Source organism: Pinus tabuliformis, chromosome 3_1 (genome assembly GCF_031772625.1).
Source record: "Pinus tabuliformis cultivar Carrire ecotype Pingquan chromosome 3_1, CPIR1, whole genome shotgun sequence".
Taxonomy (NCBI): Eukaryota; Viridiplantae; Streptophyta; class Pinopsida; order Pinales; family Pinaceae; genus Pinus; species Pinus tabuliformis.
This window is the reverse complement of record NC_142301.1, coordinates 892326840-892349444: the sequence shown is the minus strand read 5'-3', so window position 1 is coordinate 892349444 and position 22605 is coordinate 892326840. Positions and strand designations below refer to the sequence as shown.

Sequence of the window (22605 nt, the reverse complement as noted above, 5' to 3'; positions counted from 1 at the left end):
AAGCCAGGGAAAAAGAAAGAGCATAAACTAAACTAAGGCAGGCCTTTTCAAAAATAGAACTCTATTTAATTAAAGCCATGGAAAAATAAAGAGCATAAACTAAACTAGAGCAAGGCTGAAAACATGGAAAAAAAAGCATAATCTAAAGTAAGGTAGAGAAGAGAACAGTATAGGAAAAAATAAATCACTAAACATAATCAAAAGCAAATATCAAACACTAAATTAGAGTTAAACATGTTAAATAAAAAAACTCAGATTAAGACACATACATACCTGGAGTTGCAACAATATGTTCAAAGATAAAATGACATTCGAACGACCATCACATGCCTCGAAGTTGACTTCATACTTATTTATTTGTTCTTCACGGCCTCCCATAAGAATAGAGGAAATTGAAGCCAAACCCTAAAAGGCGAATAGAGGTAAGTCAAGTCCAAACCATCCAAGGCAAAGGGATCCCGCTGAAATTGCAGAAAAATTAAATCAAGAACTCATATATGAATTCATGGAGAGATATAACAATATATAAAAAAACACACAGAGCTGATTTCTAAATCAATGGAAGTCTCTAGTATATACATACACATTATATATGGAAAATTCATTTCCATGACTCAAAATATGCTGGGGCTGGAAAAAGAGAAACTAGGGAGGGGAATAGTATAGAATAACATAGAGACAAAGGTAAACATCTCAACTAATATCAAAACCATATTTCAAACCCTCTAACCAAGTCAAGCAGGTTATTCAAATGATGTGGAGTTCGGAGATTGAAAAACACAATTAATTGGAGTTGCAGCAAAATATTCAAAGATGAAAAAGCGCTTGAACGACAGAGCAGCCATCGGCGCATGCAGAGACTTTGATAACTCTCATGTATTCGCGTTTAGTTTGAATGCTATGGCGGTCAAGGAATTGGGTTTAAAGCAGAGTTCGAATAAAGCCAGAAAGCAAACCCAAATCGTCAAGTCCAAATCCTGCAATGATAGAATACCTTAATGAAGAAATGCACAAAGAGATGAAAAAGCACATAAATTAACGGAAGCCTGCAATACATACATACCATCTTTTAAAATAAAAACCCCAAGGAGAACAGAGGAAATTCAAGCCCCAAGGTGAACAGGAAAGCTAAGAAACTCTGAAATTAATTCACACGCAGAAAGAAAAAGACAGATATGATCTCTAAATTAAAAGAAACCATTATATAGGAAACATTCATATCCACGAAATTGTCTAATATTGATATGGATCGAATTGTGAAATATTGATATGCATGGAATTGTCAAATTGGGAAAAGAAACGACGTTCACAATTGCAAAAGTAAATGCTGAAAAAATATATCGAAAGCTTGTATCTGAAATAGATTTTTCTACAACGAGTATTCCATGATTAGTGAGATGAAGCAACAAAGTTCGCAGCACTTGCAGAACCCACAAAGTGCAACCACAAACACAAAAATCTGCCAAAAGATGGTACAAGCTGCTCATTCACTTCTGCAAGACATTAAAATTTAATATGAGTTATATTTGCTGGAATTCAAATCGATAATTATTGGATTCTTCCAGACCAATAATTAAAAACGAAAGTAAATGCATGCAAACCAAGCCCGTCAATAGAATTTAAAAAAAGCGCTATGAATTCATTGAGAAAGAAGTTTCCGGGATAATAATGATACTGGGTACATAGCAGCCATCGGCTTATGCAGAGCCTTTGATAACTCTCTGTATTCGCGTTTTGTTTGAGTGCTTTGATGGTCAAGCATTTGGATTTAATGCAGAATTCGAATAAGCAAGCGGGTTTTCATTTCTGCGAGACATTAAAATCCAATTCTCTTTCCATCCAGCGTTCTCTGTTTCTCCCAAATCGAATTCTCTAATACTCGCAGACACAAAACAAAACCAAATTTAAATCTGAGACATAAATAAAAACCAAATTTAAATCGGACTTGGACACCCAAGCAGAGAGACACAAATAGGAAGCGTTTCCAACAAAACATATATATAGACATTTACCTAGATGGATCATATATATATAGCATAGAGACACAGATAAAAAGCGTTTCCAACAAAATCATAGATGGATCATATATATATAGGAGAGAGACAATGTTTGATGTTTCATTTTGTGGACTTCCTTGAGTTCTCCCAAAATAGAAGTGATCAACGGTTATTTTGTATGTTCTTTTAAGTCACGATCTCTCGTGCTTTTTCTATTTTCATTTTAAATTTTAAAATAATTTTCTATTTTCATTTTAAATTTTAAAATAATTGCAACAACGGTCTTTCAGTTATTTAACTGAAAGACGCTTTAGTTTCTATTTTCATTTTAAATTTCAAAATAATTACAACAAAGGTGTTCAGTTATTAGATTTCAGTCCCAATCTCAATATGTTCTTTCTTTTTCATCAACGGTTAAGATTATATCACTTTTATCTCAGAATCATTAAACGCTTTTGTCCCATCAATGCTACAGTGAGTGGACGCTCTTCAGTGGATGATCATGTTTTTTCTCAACGGTCAAGTTTATGATGGGTTTAGTATACCATCATCAAGACGTTGTCTTACGATATTATTATTTGTTTCGTTAATTCAAAATTTATTTTAAATTTTGGTTTTGATTTTATATTTTATTATATTTTTTAATTTTGATTTTTATTTTTTTGGGCATCCCTTTTAAAATTTCTAAGTTTTTGCTATTTTATTTTTAAACATTATTATGGCAATTTATTTTATGGAAAGTTAAATGATTCTATGACAGTTTTTACTATTTTCATTTTAAATTTAATTAACATTTATGCTTAGTTACCATCCTGGAAAGTATTTGTGTTTTTTCTATTTTGATTTTAGGTTCCATTATCTTCATTTTTAACATATATTATCTAAAAAATTCTATTTATCTATTTTCTTTGGGTGCCACAGTTGTTTCAACGTTTCTGTTATTTTGATTTAAATTGTTTATTATATTTAGGGATTTCAAATTCTTATTATACTTAGGGTTGGATGAATTGTTGATATTGACCATCGATTCATTATGTTTAATATATATTCTCAACGGTTCACTTTGTATGTGCTTTTCAGTTACCATCTCTCTCGTCATTTTTCTCTTTAGTTTTTAAAGTTTAAAAAAGTTGCAAGAGCTCTCCATCAATGACTTAGTTAATGGATTTCGATCACGATCACTAGATGTCTTAAGGCTTTTCACTCATGATCATTAAACTCTTTGGTCCTTAAAAGTTTCAGTTAATGTATTTTTTTTAGTCAACATTAGTGGATGCTCCCTTTTTTTTCTTTTTTTAGATATCGATTGTCACATTTGCAATGCTTTTCAAATACCATCATTATGACGTTTTTCAGTTTATTTATGCTTTTTTTTTGTTTTAATTCAAAATTTCATCAACATATTTTCAGTATGACGTTTTTCTGTTTATTTATGCTTTTGTTTTCGTTTTAATTCAAAATTTCATCAACATATTTTCAGTCACCATCATTAAATATTTTTTCCTCTATTTTGAATTTAAATTTCATTAACATTAACCCTAGTCGACCACCATTCTCAAACATTCTTATGCTTTCTCTATTTTGATTTTAGATTTCATTAACATCATTCTTAAAAATTATTTAAACTGTTCTACTTATGACAAAAACCTTTTGAGGATTAATTTTTTGTTGTTGCTATTTTCATTTCAAATGTTATTCTCATTTTTAACATTATTTATACATAAATGAGTTGATGATATATACAATCAAATTATGATGGAGTTGGATTTTGTGAAGATTTCAAATATCATATGCCAAGAGTTGTTGAATTTGTTAATTTTACATACATATATTTATTTATTTTTATATTTATTTATAATAATGTTTATTTTATATATTACTAATTTTTCACAAAATTATATAATATTTAATCATTTTTTGAATTTGTATGGTAATTTTTTTATTTGTTTTAAGCTTGATATATGGAGATTTGAACCTTCAATTTTATTCCTTACACAAAATTTTATAATATATTCATCCATAAATAAGCACACAGCTGATTTATGTTGTAATTTTATTTAATATTGATGATAAATTATTAATGTGATAGTTCATTTTTCTTTATAGCATAGTCTAAAAAACTCACAAATTAGTCCAAAAATAATGAGAATTACGTCAAGATTATAACAAAATCGAGAAGTTTATTTTTTTTTTTTAATTTGGATTAGAAATATCAAATATCAAAATTATGGGTACCCAAAGGTTCTTGATGATATTGAATCTATACACTCCGACATTACGATTTAGAAAATGAACTTCGAAAGAAATATATATAGCCATTTACAAAATGAACTTCGAAAGAGATATATATAGCCATTTACCAAGTTAATTGAACGGCTTGTATCATCTGGAACTGTACACCGGATATATGAATTTCTGGTTTGAACGTTTGATCAGCCCATCTGGAACATTCCACCGTATATACGTATTTCCGGTGGGGTTTGAACGTTGGAGGAGCGTAATACAAACACAAGTGGCATTATGGAGTGTAAGACGCTTCTTTATTGTCAGATAATATAACAAACTTGCCTCTGACAAAAGCACGCCCACTACTTGGCATCTACATTCAAATAAATGAACTTCGAAAGAGATATATATAGCCATTTACCAAGTTGGTTGAACGGCTTGTATCACCTGGAACCGTACACCGGATACCTGAATTTCAGGTTTGAACGTTGGATCAACCCATCTGGAACATTCCACCGTATATACGTATTTCCGGTGTGGATTGAACGTTGGAGGAGCGCAATACAGACACACGTGGCATTATGAGTGTCAGATGCTTCTTTATTGTTAGATAATATAACAAACTTGCCTCTGACAAATACACGCCCACTACTTGGCATCTACATTCAAATTGGTTTGAACGTTTGATCAACTCCAAGCGCCCACTACTTAGCATACCTTATCTGTCACACACTGGTGGCATCTGTGAATTCCATGTTTGTACAAGCGTTGGGTTTGACAGCTGCCTTTAGAAGTTTCTCGTTCAGCTTCACAAATCTTCTGTGCACAGCCTTAGGATCAATCCTCGTTACAAACAGATAATATGAAAGCCCTAGAGCAGAGAAGAAAACGAAGACCATGGTTCACGCGTAATGTCAGGGAGCAATGAAGGATAGTATTCAAGTAATTGAAATTAGTATTAGAGGTCGGCTGGTTGAAATTAGTATCAAGAAGTCAATGGATTTTACGCTAATATGGAAAAATGAGTTTATACTTGTTCTGGAAGCTGAACCTAAGCGAGACTGGAAAAATGATTTTATACTTGTTCTTGCAACCAACACAAATTTGAAAGCCAAGACATAAATGAAACCTAGATCGAACAAGATAAACTAATTATCAAAATCAACTAAACTAAGGTGAAGGCGAGGGAGGTTAAACTAGTTAAAGAAAATGAAATAGAGAATTTATGAGAAGAACAAATTACATTAAATTTAATTTAAATAAACACAGAGGAAGGAAATAAACAGAGTACCTGAAACCAATTTTGAATAGGCAAAGAGAATAGCACAAGGAGAAAGAGGGTTTGTGTAGCAGCAGTAACAAGAGCGCATTGTAATATAACAACTCTCCCCGTAGCGGTTGGTTGTTCCTGTACATAAAATGATAAATGAATTTACTTTGATATATACATTCAAAGGGACAGAGCGCATATCTAAATCAATAACCGAATCAAGAAATAGCAGAGGATCTTCTGGAACAGACCAAATCAATCGTGCTCGATCCATTGGATGTAGCAGAGGATCTTCTGGAACAGAAAGAGATTTCATAAAAATCCATTGTGCTCATCGACAGAAAGTCGAGAATTCATAAAAATCCATTGTGCTCATCGACAGAAAGTCGAGAGTTCATCAAAATTGCATCCAACAGAGGATCTATTCTGTCGAGAATTCATCAAAATTGCATCCAACAGAGGATTCTCTGAAACGGACTAGAGGTCCAAATCCATTGTCATTCTCTTCTGGCAACATACAAATTTTGGACATTAAATTTTAACTATAAAGTCTCTCTCCACAAACACACAAGAACCAGACACCCAAATGGAGGCTCTTCCCAGAAAACATATCACAAACGAAATTTAAAATTTATAGGTGCTTCCGCCTCGTTTTACTTTAACCTAAAATAGATGAATGATATGCCTGATTCTCTATAAATGATATGCCTGATTCTCTGTACCTCTTCCGCTTTCTTAGCTTTTTACACATCAGCGGATATTTCGGCTTTGATCAGCGGATATTTCGGCTTTCTTTGCTGTTTAAAGATCAGCGTATATTTCGGCTTTCTTTGGCTTTTTACAAATCACGCGTTTCTGACCAACTCATGCATGATAGTTATTTCTATTTTACGGAGGTCTATAGTCCCACTCCCACTCGCACTCCCAATTCTTCCAACGGAAAACTTTTTCAGCCAAACTCATTTTTATTATAAATTAATTAATTGATGTGGTGGTTAATTATTTCAAAAAAAAACTTACTATTTGTGTTTGTGTTCATGTCGTTTTCTCATTCAAGAAAATTAAGTAACGTTCAACATCCTTCACATTTTTATTTTGGAGTTTTTTTGTTTTCTAATTATTATTATTAATATGGTTTTCTAAGATTAAGTAAGAATTTAAAAATTAAAATACATTTCCAAAATAACAATTTATAAATTAAAATATATTTTAAAAATATGTATGGAAATGTTAAAACAAAAAATCAGATAATATAAAAATTTAATAAAGTTTTTCATATTAGAAGAATATCTTTAATTTAAAATAAGAGAAAAATACATGATAATTTCGTTTGTATTTCATACACAGCCGCCAAAAATTTGAACGATAAGGTTTACATAATTTTATAATAACATTTTATGTTCTACGGACAAAATGATTGTATATTCAGAAAAACAGGTAACGTAAAACATTGCATTTCAATTTTACATTCTAACTATGCTAAAATTTAAAAATATGTATAACTAGCAATTCTCCTAAAAGGTACAAAGAGAGGCCGATAGGATTATTAAATTGGAATTGTTGAATTTTTCTAGAAGAGTTAATTGGTTTGTGGAAAACCTTGTTTTCTTGGACTGGATCATTGTGCAATTACTTTTCTTTAGATGTTTTGTTTATATCTATATTACAAGGAACACATTGAATGTCTTATTTCATTTTAGAGTAAGTTAATTACCCAAAATCAAATATATAACTTATCTTAAAAATATATAACATAATTGCTGAGACCCCAAATAGAAGTGTAGGTGTCTTGGGGTTGCTAGGCCAAACCCATAGAGTTTTAAAGAATTCACATGATAGGATTTGGCATTATGCTTATGTGCATCCTCGTTACCTAATTTTATTTAGCTTATGCTTATGAGCATTATGCTCAAACGAATACACTATCACAAACCAAATTTAATAAAGAACAGTGATGTCATATTTAGCATGGTTTCGAATATTATATTTTGACTTTCTAATCTCACTAAACAATTATGGTTTTCAATGTAGTATCATTCTATATATGTATATTATTCTTTATAAAATATAATAATAATATCATGGTTTCTAATGGAATTAACTTTTTAATAGCAATATATCAACATGTTTTCTAATACTATGTTTTGACTTTCTAAATGCAATATACAATTATGGTTTTCAATGAAATATATTGGTAGGGGATAGTCATGGTGGTTATTGCCTTGGTCACTAGCAAGCTTTGTATATGCTTGGCCATCTATAGAGGTTTCTTGATTTTGGGTAATTAACTTTAAAATGAAATAAGACATTCAATGCGTTCCTTCTAATATAGATATAAAGAAAACATCTAAAGAAAAGTAATTGCACAATGATCCAGTCCAAGAAAACAAGGTTTTCCACAAACCAATTAACTCTTCTAGAAAAATTCAACAATTCCAATTTAATAATTCTATCGGCCTCTCTTTGTACCTTTTGAGATAATTACTAGTTGATATACTTGATTAACTTTGTTATTGAAAATTCATTAGATGTCTAATGTTGTATAGAATTTTTTGAATTTTTTTGCTAGTTGAAAAAGGTATTATTTTTTAAAGTTGACATACTTATTAATTTTGTTATTGAAAATTCGTTAGATAACATTAATTAGATTTATATTATTATTTAGACATAGTTTGTTAAGATAATCTGCGAAAATTTTACTTGGTCAAATTAGTAGTGGTTTTCAGTTCCAAGTTTATTACAATCTATAGTTTTCACCATGGTTTTATTTTTTAATGGAGTCGATTTTTTGTTAATTGGTATGAGTGACCCATGGGATTCTAGCAAGAGTGTCTTTCTAGTTGACTAGTGAGATTCTAGTAGGAGTGTCTTTAGACAACACCACTTCTCTCTAGGTGTTTAGTGATCCTAACAACTAGTATCAAAACCAAAGTGAGAGCCACTGTGAGAGCATATTAGAATAACAAAATGTAATGGATTCAAAATTGTCAAAGCTTTGTGGAATTTGTTTATGATAGGAAGGGAAACTCAAAGTATGAATGTAAGGAAAGAGAGATTAAGTGAAGGCAGGGATAAAAAAAGCTAGAGATGTGGCTAGAGAGTTAATGGTCTTTGAACATATGAAGGAGCTAGCTTGTGATTGAGAGTGGTAATGGTGTGATAATAGCAGGGGTGTGTGAACACCCTAAGGGTTTTGGTTCAATAAAAGTGCATTTCCCTAGGACGATGTAAGGCATGTTGTTCAAACATACGTGATGTCTAGGATTATGGATTGTTATAAGGCTTTGACGAGGCATACATGTAGTGCATTGGAGCATGGAGTCACCAAGTTGTGAAATGGACCACTTGAATAAGTACTAGGGTTGCAGGTCCACTAGTATCCTAGCTTGAAGGGTGGAATGTGACATCTCATGTGAGATGGCTAATGAATGATTGAGACCAGGTTAATCTCCCATAGTCAAGTTTAAAAGAGGGATTGTTAAGGTGGTTTGGGTAAACTTGTCTAGATTAGGTTACTAGAAGATTTCTAGCTCCAACTTCCTATGATATTATTCTTTAATACAACTTCTCTAGCTGTCGTAATGTGAACAATTTTTTTTAGTTGTAAGTGAAAATTAATTAATACTAACTTCAAAATTTTGAAAAAAAAATGTATTTTCTTTTAGCTATAAGTAATTTTTTGAAATTTAATAAAATTTTGGTCAAATTTGTCAATATAAATAAAGATTTTTCTGTCCTTATAATGTTGTACCAATTCTAAAAACTGGCATGACCAAAAATTCAACCAAAGACTAAGGTTTTGATTCTAGTAAAACTTGATCCGTCGATTCCACATATGACTGAATTTAGTGATCACTTAGGATTGACCTTGGTTATCAATCAGACGATATGGCTAAAGCGAGGCGTAATAATGAGAATTTGGAATAGTTTTTCGAAACTATAGAAAGAAGTATTAATGAGACCATGTTGCCTGTGAATATAAAGCGCTTATGAAATTGAATCGTCAATAAAATAGTGCCCCTCACAATTTTAGCTATTTATCTGATAGTAAATTGTGCTAAAGATCCATAAGTGGTTTTGCATATATTATATGATGATGATGTTGGAATGTTATTTTCTAGGGGAACACGAACATGTGCCACTTTGACTGATATATTATTTTTGACAATGAAGAAGAAAAATCCTCTTACAGACTAGCTACCTTTATGGATAATTAGATGTATAAGCAGCAAAGATTTATGGATAATTAGATGTATAAGTAACAAATATTTATAGATTAAATGGTTAATAATTAGCATGTATTTATAGATTAAATAGGGGATAAATATGGATAGTTATCAAAATATTTATGTGTCATTTGTAATGATACTAATTTCTAATATTAGTATAGAAGTAAAATGTGATAAAAATATTTATGTGACATTTCTAATGATGAGAATTTGTAATATCAATAAAGTTGTAATAAAAAAATAGTTTGAAAACTTTTAAATGCATCTGATGACAAAGAATATTCTCAACTTACTAATTTTAGACTATTTGTAATTTTTTTATTTATTTTTTAAATGAAAATTATAAAATATACCATATTGGTCTTCAGGTGATTAGGAGTTCTGTTAAGGAATTCTTTAATATAAAGTTACATGTTCAATTCCTCACTCCTTAATGTGAAATTACCTATTCAATTCCCCACCCTATTATTGAGGTAATATATTCAACATAATAAATATATAATCTTATAAAACTTACTATATATATATATATATATATATATATATATATATATATATATATATATATATATATATATATACACGATATTTATAAACATAACTATACACCAATCCAAATCCATATATATTACAATGTAGTTTTAGTCGATTAATGTATCACAATGAAATTTTAACCAATTAAAGTATTCTTATGAAATTTCTATTTAGAAAATCTGATAAACATAAACGAAGTTTTTGTAGAAAATATAAAATTTCTTATTTAATGCTTATGGGTCTCCAGTTCCCATCGATAACCCATGGAAAAAATATCGTGTATATGTATTATCCAGTAAAATGGGATTCACATGCTACACAATAGGTATATTCTCCTTCTTCTCTTTCTCCTCCTTTACAGGACCTATGCTCAACAATCTGCTTTGTAGCCCAATTTCCTTAATTTTTTTGCAAGATACATGGGATATGTTTCTCCCATAGCAGTTATCTTTACCTCCTTGTTGACTTCAATAGAGTCCACTCAAACAGAGCAATCACAACATTAGTAAAGGAGTATGAAACATCAAAACTCTAGTAAATCGATGGAAAATATTTTGCCTATATATGCAATAAAGGTAATGATTATCCGTGCCTCCAGACCCTACAACAGCCTTCATGGCCCTCATTTTGCTTTTCTTATCGTCTATGGTCGATTTAAACACCATCTTCTGCACATCAATTAACTGTTAAACACCTCTAAATAATTCTTCAGTCATTCCCAAGAAACAATACAAGATTAATAAAATGGATAATACATATATACCTTCGACATCTTGAGCAAGGTAAAAGTGTTGATGATTGTTGATGCATAGGAAGGTCTATCAGCCTAAACATTTTATATTATTAACATGATATTTATTTTTACATTTAAATTATTTTTTTAAGAAAATCAAAATTTTGATATGATTTTTTTTATCTTAAAAATGATAAATGATAATCGGGAAAGTTTGAAATGTGTATTTAATGTTGAATAGTGAAATATTAATTATAGTTTTACGAATTAAAATTTACTTATATTTAGTTTCTTGTACACACAAAAATCATAATAATAAAAAAATATTTATAACATAAAACTAATTTTATTGTTTTTATGTTACATAAATTATTTTTTGTAACTTAGTCATATAGGAAAATAATTAAAATTTACATTAAAAAAAATCAAATTAATAATAATGATAATAGATATTTAATTTCTTTTTATTTCTTTAGTACAATGAAGATATGTAATTCTTTAACTAGCAAAGATGAAATTGAGATGACATTTGAATTAATATTTATATTAAATAATAAGTGAATAAAAAAATATTTTAATGTCCATAATAACTAACATAATTTTATTTCAATTTGAGAGATAAAATAATTCAAAAAAATTATTGTTGTCTTTTTTCTTTTCAATATTGGGAAGATGTGTAATTCATTTATTTAAAATTATTTCAGTACCGAAATTGGATAAAATATTTGAATATTCATTCCAACTAGTATACTTCAATATCTACTCTACACATATTAAGAAATAATATTCTAATGTTGATAATATATAAAATATTTCAATGTGAACCTTAAAGAAAATAATTTTATACACTTTTTTTGTAAGAATGTCAAGAACTTAAAACTAGCAAAAATGATGTACAAAATTTACACAACCATAATATTGTCAGTTCTTCTGTGGAGCTAGATTTTAGACCATCTTCCCACCATGGGAAAACCAATAGGTCATTGCTTGAAAGCTAGGGTGAAAGAAATATCTATTTATGGACAAATCCAAAGCTAGTACCATACATAACTGGTTATCGTAATACAAAAAAAGCATGAGAGAATTTTCCTTAGGGCTAAGAATACAAGTCATTCAAAAGGACGCTTCAAACATTTTTCTTTCCTTTGGAGGTTGTTGAGCATCAAGTGTGCTATTGGGCCACAATTGTTCTAGTGCATCCTCTGGCTCCTCCTCAACGATAAGAAAACCATAAGAACTCAAACCTTGATGTGGTTGTGCATTATTAGCTGCCCCACTGACTTGACATTTCAGTTGCATATCATCAATCATGATCGAAGGGGAAGGGCCCAGCGGAAGTGGGTGAGATTGGAAGGGAGTCTATGCCATCTTGGGAGCTAGTGCAGGAATGGGAGAGTGGGATAGGCAAGAAGGAGATGTCGAAGGAGTATATAAGGTCCCATAGAGATTCGTGGAGACTACTAATACATTAGAATTAACAACCTTCCTTATGGCAGCTTCTTTGGCTTGTTGTTTCTTCCATAACTATCTGGCTAGTAAACTTTTGAGGCCTAATGCCCGCAACCTATGTTCCTTAATTCATCAGCTTCCATGGAGGATACATTGTGTGGTATGCCTTCATGAATATTTGGAATGAAGACATTAGATTTTTTCGTCAAAATCTACAGCATGGGGATGACGTTCATGATCACATCCATCACCTCCATTGCTTACACATCTACTCTCGTGAACCATAGTATTAAGTGGGAGAATGAGGAGGAGGAATTTAGAATCATTGAGGGAATTGTAGCTTTTCTTTTGGAAGGAAATAAGAGTATGACTGTTTTAGTGACGAATCATGAACAAGTTGCGTGACAAAAGACCCAAGAAATATTTAGACATACATAATGTTTTCCATCACCAAGCAAGTGAATGAAGCATTATTGTTAAGTAAAAGGAGATCACACATAGGATATGGAGCAGTGGATTAGGCATCATGAAAATCGATGGATTAGCATACTGAGTGGGCATATAAAAGTTGGATTAGAGCCACTTTCCATGTGAATGCATGGTGATGATAAATGCATTCAGGACAACCATCAATTGCCACCCAAATTAGGGGGAATTTTATATCAACTTAACATTTATAAAGAGAAAAAACTTGAAATTAAAATATTTTTTCCTTTGTTAAAATTTTTTCTTTCCACTCAGTAATATCAAGGAGATGTTAAATTTCTTTAATACTTAATAAAATTTCATACGATACATTTAGAAAATATTGATGGCAAGAAGAAATTCAATGTAAACAATAAATAAATAAAGTGAAGGATATTTTTCATTTAATTAATTTGTGCTTTCTAATTCAATGACATCATGGAGATGTATAATTCCTTCAATATTTGATATGAATTAGAACTTAAAATACATTAATTATTTTTCCCTCAATGAACCTTTACATCAGTTTATTTCTCCCTCATTGAACCTCTACATCAGGTGATTTTTCCTTCTTATGCATTGATTCTCTAATAGAAAAACAGTTATCCAATTACTCCCCTTCAAATAAACCAACATATTTAGGATTTGGGCATTCAACACCATCTATAAGATTTTCAACGCCTTCATGTGTGTAACTATGATAGAAGCTATTGTGTTTTCTTCTACAATCAAAACTGTAATAATTGTAGATCAATGCACAATTTTTTGAAATAACACAATATGCGCAACGAGATTGACTGAACAACAAAATATGTAATTAAAGTTAATTTCCTATATGATAAAAAAATCTATTAAGACAAACTCACTATAAATCCACAATTTTCGAGTTCAAGAATATAGCCCACAAAGAAAAATGTTCATTACTTAGTATAACATGTCACAGAATAAGTATCATCAAGGGATTTCAACTTCAAAAATCATAATACACTGAACAATCTCTCAACCTCCAGTAATTCCATGTATTGCTCCTTTAGCCTTTCCCAAGTAGAACATATTTACCTTTCTTGATAAACATTTTAAAATAAAATACAAGATAAATATTGGATTATCTAAAAAGCCAAGAATCTTCTTTCATCCCAGAAAGTGAATTAGAAATTAAATTTTTTTCTTTAAACGATTAGATATATAAAAAAAGTAATAATAATTTCACAAAATATGTTGAATACCCAAAGAATAAACAAAGCCATACATGATTCCTAATTTCCTATGTTTCTCAAGTAAACAAAAAAAGGAAGACATAAGGCTTCATATTTAATAAACAACCTCCTCTTCCTCCAAAACCTTGACCTCAACCCTCCTCCTACTCATCCTCTACCTCCACCTCCTCGACCACCTCGTCCTCCTCCTCCGCATCCTCCTCATCCTCCTCCTCCACATCCACCTCTACCACCTACTCTTCCACCACCTCACCTTGCTCCACCTTCTCCACCAGCTCTGCCTATGCCTCCTCCTCCTCCTCCACCTCCTCGACCACCTCCTTCCCCTCCTATGCTTCCTCCTCATCCTCCTCCTCCTCCTCCTCCTCCTCCACCTACTCGACGACCACCTCTACCTCTACCTCTGCCTCTTCCTTTACCTCCACCTCCTCCACCACCTCCACCTCGGCCTCTGCCTCCACCTACACCTCCTCTTCCTCCTCCACCTCCACCTCCACCTCCTCTTCCTCGTCCACTTCAACCTCCACATCCTCCTCGAGAACCTCAACCTCCACAACCTCCTCCTACTCCTCCTTCACCACCTCCACTTCTACCTCCACCACCTCCTCCTCCTCAACCACCTCAACCTCCACCTTCTACACCGCCTCCACAACCTCAACCTCCACCCCGTCCCCCACCATCTCCACTCCACCAACCACCACCTCCTCCTCCTCCTCCTGCTCCTCCTCCCCCTCCGCCTTTGCCTCAATCTCCTCTACCTCTACCTCCACCTCCACCTCCAACCCCACTTCCACATCATCCTCAACCACCTCCTCCTCCTCCTCAACCTCCTCCTCCTCCTCCTACATCACCACCACCTCCAGCACCTCCTCCTCCACCACCACCTCCACCTCAACCTCCAACACCTCCTCCTCCTCCTCCTCCACCTCCTCGACCACCTTCTCCTCCTCCTCCTCCGCCCCCTCCTCCTACTCCTCCACATCCTCCTCTACCACCTACTCTTCCACCACCTCCACCTCCTCCACCTCCACCTCCACCTCCTCCACCAACTCTGCATATGCCTCCTCCTACTTGTCCTCCTCCTCTTCCACCACCACCACCTCCACCTCCTCGACCACCTCCTCCTCCTCCTTTGCTTCCTCCCCATCCTCCTCCTCCTCCTCCACCACCTACTCTTCCTTTACCTCCACCTCCTCCGCCTCCGCCTTTGCCTCCTCCTCTTCCTCCACCTACACATCCTCTTCCTCCACCACCTCAACCTCCACCTCCGCCTCCTCTTCCTCCTCCACCTCACCCTCCACATCCTCCTCCACCACCTCAACCTCCGCCCCCTCCTCCACATCCACCACCTCAACCTCCAACCTCCCCTCCTCCTCCACCACCACATCCTCCACCTCCACAACCTCGACCTCCACACCCTCCTCATCCTCGTCCTCCTTTTCCTCCTCATCCTCCTCCACATCCTCCTCCGCCACCTCCTCTTCCTGCACCTCCATATCCTCCACCACCTTCCCCTCGCTTCCTCCTTCTCCTCCTCCTTCTCCTCCTTCTCCTCCACGTCCACCTCTTCCTCCTCCTCATCCCTCCACCTCCACCTCCACCTCCTCCTCTACCACCTCAACCTCCACCCCCTCCTCCACATGCACCACCTCGACCTCGAACCCCTCCTCCTCCTCCTCCTCCTCTTCCTCCTCCTCCTCGACCACCTCCTCCTCCTCTTCCTCCTCTGCCACCGCCTCTTCCTCCACCAACTTCGCCTCCACATCCTCCTCCTCCTTCTCTGCCTCCTCCACCTCCACCATCACCTCCTCAACCTCCACCTCCACCTCCACCTCCATCTGTACCTACTCCTCCTCAACCTTCACCTATGCCTCCTCCTACTGCTCCACCTCCACCTCCTCCTCCTACTACTCCACGTCCAACTACTCCTCCTCCACATCCCCTCCACAACCTCAACCTCCTTCTCCACCTCCAACTCCAACTCCAACTCCTCCACCTCCACCTCCTCCACTGCTTCCTCCTCATCCTCCCCCTTCTCCTCCTCCACGTCCTCCTCCAGCACCTCCTCTTCCTCCACCTCCACCTCCACCTCCTCCACCTCTAACTTCATCTCCTCAACCTCCATCTCCACCTCCACCTCTACCTCCTCCTCCTCAACCTTCACCTACGCCTCCTCCTACACGTCCACCTCCTCCTCGTACTGCTCCACGTCCAACTCCTCCTCCTCCACATCCCCTCCACAACCTCGACCTCCTCCTCCTCCTCCTCCTCCTCCTCCAACCTCCAACTCCAACTCCAACTCCAACTCTTCCACCTTCACCTCCACTTCCTCCATCGCTTCCTCCTCATCCTCCCCTCCTCCTCCTCCCCATCCTTTTCCAGCACCTCCTCCGCCTTCTCCAACTCTGCCACCTCCACCACCTCTGCCTTCACCACCTCCACCATCACCTCCTCCACCTCCTCCTCTACCACCTCAACCTCCACCCCCTCCTCCACATCCAACACCTCAACATCCAACCCCTCCTCCTCCTCCTCCTCCACCTCGACCTACTCCTCCTCGACCACCTACTCCTCTACCACCTCTGCCTCTACCACCTCTGCCTCCTCTTCCTCCTCCACCTCCAACATCACCTCCTCCACCTCCACCTCCACCTCAACCACCTCTTCCTCCTCCTCCTCGACCACCTACTCCTCTACCACCTCCTCCTCTACCACCTCTGCCTCCTCTTCCTCCTCCACCTCAACCACCTCTTCCTCCTCCTCATCCTACTCGCCACCTCACCACCACCTCCTCCACCACCACCGCCACCTCCTCCACCACCACCGCCTCACCTACTCCCCCACCACCCACCCTCATCCACCCCCACCTCACCACACCTCCTCCTACCACCACCTCGACCACCTCCTCCTCCACCACCACCGCCACCTCCTACTCTACCTCCTCCTCCACCACATCCACCTCCTCCTACACCACCACCTCTTTATTTATAATACTTATTGATTCATTCTTTAGCATGATAATTCATATATCAATATACCTAATAATATAACAAATAATATGTAAAAACAAATTGCAATAGAAATAAGTAATTATGAAAACAACAATTTAATTAATAAAAATTTGTAAGATTTATATAAATATAATGAAACGCAGTTGAAAGAGATCGCATAGAAGTCCATGTTTATTCTTAATGGCCAAAACTATTTAAAATCAATAAATTAATTATATAAAATCTTTAAAAAATAAAATAAACTACAATCACAGTTATCTTAAACATAGATTCTAGAAACCTCTAAATATAAGTATATCACAAAGACAACAATACTTCAGAAAACCTCCGCTATAATAATAATATTATAATCTCGCACATCTGCTCTGAAATGGAACTACAAATATGTTCCTCGTCATTGGGCCGAATCAGGTTAGGGTGGCCGAAACACAAGGTTACAAAAACAACAGTACTGTCGGTATGTATTGGTTCACTAAGCTGTATTTCAATAGTCGAAGAAAAATAATTATAAACAAGTAGTCAACATTTCAAATTATCCATAAATGCAGAAAACAAGGCTGGAAGAAGAGGGAGCGTTTCAAATGTTCCGTAAACAAGAAGTTCATTTTTAATGTTTGAAGTTCATAGGTCCTTGAATGCAATAAAAATTCAAATAGCACAACTTGACAATCACGCCATTATTTGACGTTAAATGATGGGTTGTGTCTTATACTACATTATTTGTAAAAGATTAAACTACATATTTCCAAAACAAACACTAACGGGATAGTGCATCGGCGTCTTTCCGAACAGAATAGATAGTCAACTGGAAAGGGATGACTCGGGAAGGAAATCTCACAATTATAGATGAATAGCCCACTATTTATTTGGTTAGGTAGTACAGATTTTGTGGCATTGATAGATGGATTGCTTTCAATTTGACAACCCTTCAGATTTGGGTGATATTAGATTTTGCTGAACTTGATCCCCTTGTCAGAAATAGAAATAGAAACGATGAAACAATCTCTTAGTCCGTAGTCCAAGGATTTGATCTCCTCTGATTTTTTTTCTATACGGACTTCACTAGAAACTCCTCGACGAAGGATTTGATCTCCTCCGAAGAGAAGATGAGATGAGATGAGGTCCAAACATTGCCGCTGAAATCTATTGAAAATGGCAATGAAAGATAGTGTTCACGTTGGTTGAAATTGCGAAAATCTGGGTTGCAAAGCTGGAGGAAGGATTCGATCTCCTGCGGGCTTCACTGGACGATTTAAATGAAGATGGAAGTTTATCTCCTCCGACGAGAAGATGAGATGAGATGAGGTCCAAACATTGCCGCTGAAATCTATTGAAAATGGCAATGAAGGATAGTCTTAGGTTGGTTGAAATTGCGAAAATCTGGGTTGCACAGCTGGAGGAAGGATTCGATCTCCTACGGGCTTCACTGGAAACTGGACGATTTAAATGAAGATGGAAGTCATTGTTTTACATGCTGGGCCACCATACAGCCAGAGCTAGTGCAGTTTCCTTGAAATCTATCGAAAATGGCAATGAAGGATAGTAATTGAACAGTTATTGTGCTTCATCAAAAATAAGCATTGTCTCCTGATCTCATGCTTCCTAGGTCGGTTTGTTGAAATTCGTCTCAATGGATTTTATACTAATACGGAAGACGAACCTAAGGGAGACCCTCAAAATCTTACAAGTGATTTTGAAAGCCAACATAGAATTGAAACCTAATCGAACTAATTATCAAAATCAATTAAACTAAGGCGAGGGAGGTTAAACTAAGTTGAAGAAAATGAAATAGAAACTTTATGAGAAGAACAAATTACATTAAATTTAATTTAAATAAACACAGAGGAAGGAAATAAACAGACTACCTGAAACCAATTTGGAGTAGTGAAACAGAATAGCACAAGGAGAATGAGGGTTTGCGTAGCAGCAGCAAGAAGAGCGCATTGTAATATAACAACTCTCCCCTTGGCGGTTGGTGGTTCCTGTGCATCAAATCATAAATGAATTTGTAAATGAATTTACTTTGATATATACATACAAAGGGACAGAGCGTATATCTAAATCAATAACCGAATCAAGAAATAGGAGAGGATCTTCAGGAACAGTTACAGAGCTCGATCGATTGGATGTAGCAGAGGATCTTCTGGAACAGAAATAGAATTCATCAAAATCCATTGTGCTAATTAAAGAGAAATCATCAAAATTGCATCGAACAGAGGTCCAGATCCATTGTCATCCTCTTCTGTCAACATAAAAATTTTGGACGGAGACTCTCCACAAAGACACAAAAAAACAAACACCCAAATGAAAGCTCTTCTCAGAAAACATATCACAAACGAAATTTATGCTTGATTCTCTGTACCTCTTCCGCTCGCTTTCTTTGCTTTTTACAGATCAGCGGATATACTTTAGACAACCGCTTTCTTTGCTTTTTACAGATCAGTGGATATTTCCGCCTTTTTGGCTTTTTACAGATCAGCGGATATTTTGGCTTTTTACAGATCAACGGATATACTTTAGACAACACCGCTTTCACTCCGGCTTTTTAGGCGTTTCCGACAAACTCATGCATCATAGTTATTTCTATTTTAGGGAGGTCTCCACTTCCACTTCAATTTTTCCAATCATGATAATAAATTTTCTCAATCATAAATTATTCAATCATCTTTTATTATAATTAATTAATTAACTCTAAGTCACTTCCACTTTTAATGGAGAAATTTTTCAAACCAAATCATCTTTATTATAAATTAATTAATTAACTCTAAGTCAAAAAAAACTTAAATTCATATTTTGATTTTTTTTTTATTTTTTTTATGGTTTAGTAGGAAATAAGCAAAAGTAAGAATTTATAAATTAAAATGTATTTTTAAAATAATAATTTGTAAATTAAAATATATTAAAAAAAGACATAGAAAAGTTAGAACAAAAAATCATATATGGCAATTTTGTTTGGATTTCATACACAACTCCCAAAAATGTTGAGTGATAAGATTTACATAATTTTCGTAAAATTCTATGTTTCACTGACATAATGATTATATATTCACAAAAATGCTTAAATGAAAGCATTTTATTTCAATTTTACATCTTAGTTATGCTAAAATTTAAAAATATGTATAAATATTTTATATTAATAACATAATATTTATTTTTACATTTAAATCGTTTTTTTCAAGAAAATCAAAATTTTCATATGATTTTCTTTATCTTAAAAATGATAAATGATAAATGATAACCGTGAAAGTTTGAAATATGTATTTAATGTTGAATAGTGAATTATTATTTATAGTTTTATGAATTAATATTTACTTATGTTTAGTTTCTTGTATACATAAAAAATAATGATAATAAAAAATAAATTAATATAAAATTAATTTTAGGGTTTTTATGTTAAATTAAATCCTTTATGTAACTTAATAACATATACGACAATAATTAAAATTTAAGATATAATATTTAAATAAATATTAAAATAATAAGAAAAAAAATTAACGATAATTATAAAACAAGTATGAAGCCTTACTAACCACCATCAATGTAATTACTGCTGATGTGGCTTTCCATGAATAATGATGACTAACTCTGAATTAAAAGACAGTAGTATAAAGAGATAGCAATATGTGATGGCTATATGTAATCTTACTTTAACAACTAAAATATGATAACTTTCCCACTCTTTAATTTTTTTTAAATAAATTTTTTTAATAATCCCTTAATATCAATGTTTTAATAATAACCTTTTTTATAGTTTATGTTTATTTTACTTATAAATATATTAAAATATTTTATAAATTAATTTAGATTGTAATTTTTTTTGGCTGTTTTCTTTTAAATTAGATCACATATTTTTAAGATTGATTGAGATTTCTTGTACTTTAAAATGAATCTTTGAATATATAAATGAATTAAAACCTTTAGTATTCTATAAACTCTCTATTATATTTCAAGCAAAATTGATTTTAAAAAATGCTAAAAAAACAACAAAACTTGTATTCATCCAATTACAATTTATTTTGAATGTGTTAATGGATAATATATTCCCATGTAAATAGTTATTTATTACCTGAATAGAAAATTGTTGGTTGGCCACTGAAATTTATCACAATATGCTTGACTATATTCCTTACATAATCTACCAAATAAATTTTATTTTTCCGTTGATAAGTGCTTTCGAGTATGAATATATATTGTGCCTCAACATTAGATCGAAAAATAATAAAAGTATTTACATTAAAAAAGCATCAAATTAATAATAATGATAAAAAATATTTAATTGCTTTTTATTTCTTTAGTACAAAGAAGATGTGTAATTCTTTAACTAGCTAAGATGAAATTGAGATGACATTTAAATTAATATTCATATTAAATAGTAAGCAAATAAAAAAATATTTTAATGTCCATAATAACTAACATAATTTTCTTTCAATTTGAGAGATATAAAATAATTAAAAAAATTATTGTTGTCTTTTTTCTTTTCAATATTGGGAAGATATGTAATTCATTTATTTAAAATTATTTCAGTACCAAAATTGGATAAAATATTTGAATATTCATTCCAACTAGTATATTTCAATATCTACTCTATACATATCAAGAAATAATATTCTAATGTTGATAATATATAAAATATTTCAGTGTGAACCTTAAATAAAATAATTTTATACATTCTTTTTTGTAAGAATGTCAAGAACTTCATATTAGTAAAAATGATGTACAAAATTTACACAACCATAATATTGTCGGTTCTTCTGGTGGAGCTAGATTTCGGACCATCTTCCCACCATGGGGAAACCAATAGGTCATTTCTTGAAAGCTAGGGTAAAAGAAATATCTTTTCATGGACAAATCCAAAGTTAGTAGCATACATAACTGGTTATCGTAATACAAAAAAACCTGTGAGACTTTTCCTTAGGGCTAAGAATACAAGTCATTCAAAAAGACGCTTCAAACATTTTTCCTTCCTTTGGAGGTTGTTGAGCCATCAAGTGTGCTATTGGGCCACAATTGTGCCAGTGCATCTTCTGGCTCCTCCTCAACGATAAGTCAACCATAAGAACTCAAAGCTTGCTATGGTTGTGCCTTATTAGCTGCCCCTCTCACTTGACATTTCAGTTCCATATCATCAATCATGATCGAAGGGAAAGGCCCCAAGGGAAGTGGGTGAGATTGAAAGGGAGTCTATGCCATCTTGGGAGCTAGTGCGGGAATGGGAGAGTGGGATAGGAGAGAAGGAGATGTCGAAGGAGTGGATAAGGTCCCATAGAGATTCGTGGAGACTATTAATTCATTAGAATTAAAAACCTTCCTTAGGGAAGCTTCTTTGGCTTGTTGTTTCTTCCATAACTATCCGGCTAGTAAACTTTTGAGGCCCAATGCCCGCCACCTATGTTCCTTAATTCATCAACTTCCATGGAGGATACATTGTGTGGTATGCCTTCATGAATATTTGGAATGAAGACATTAGAATTTTT

The 22605-nt window shown here is 34.1% G+C and overlaps 1 protein-coding gene across 2 annotated transcripts; it reads right to left on the bottom strand.

Annotated features, from left to right (window-relative positions):
* Window positions 1–4458: 4458 nt before the first annotated feature.
* Window positions 4459–6161, bottom strand: LOC149190491 (uncharacterized). Of its 2 annotated transcripts, none has more exons than XM_089412188.1 (3): window positions 5745–6161; window positions 5515–5631; window positions 4459–5042 (listed from the first exon to the last, which is right to left on the bottom strand). In XM_089412188.1, the coding sequence occupies exons 1-3, from the start codon at window positions 5826–5828 to the stop codon at window positions 4932–4934; spliced, it is 312 nt and encodes a 103-aa protein (XP_089268314.1). In that variant the 5' UTR covers window positions 5829–6161; the 3' UTR covers window positions 4459–4931. The 2 variants fall into 2 exon arrangements, with proteins under 2 accessions (XP_089268314.1, XP_089268315.1); XM_089412189.1 differs by having other exon boundaries at window positions 4459–5094; window positions 5745–6158.
* Between the last annotated feature and the right edge of the window lie 16444 nt (window positions 6162–22605).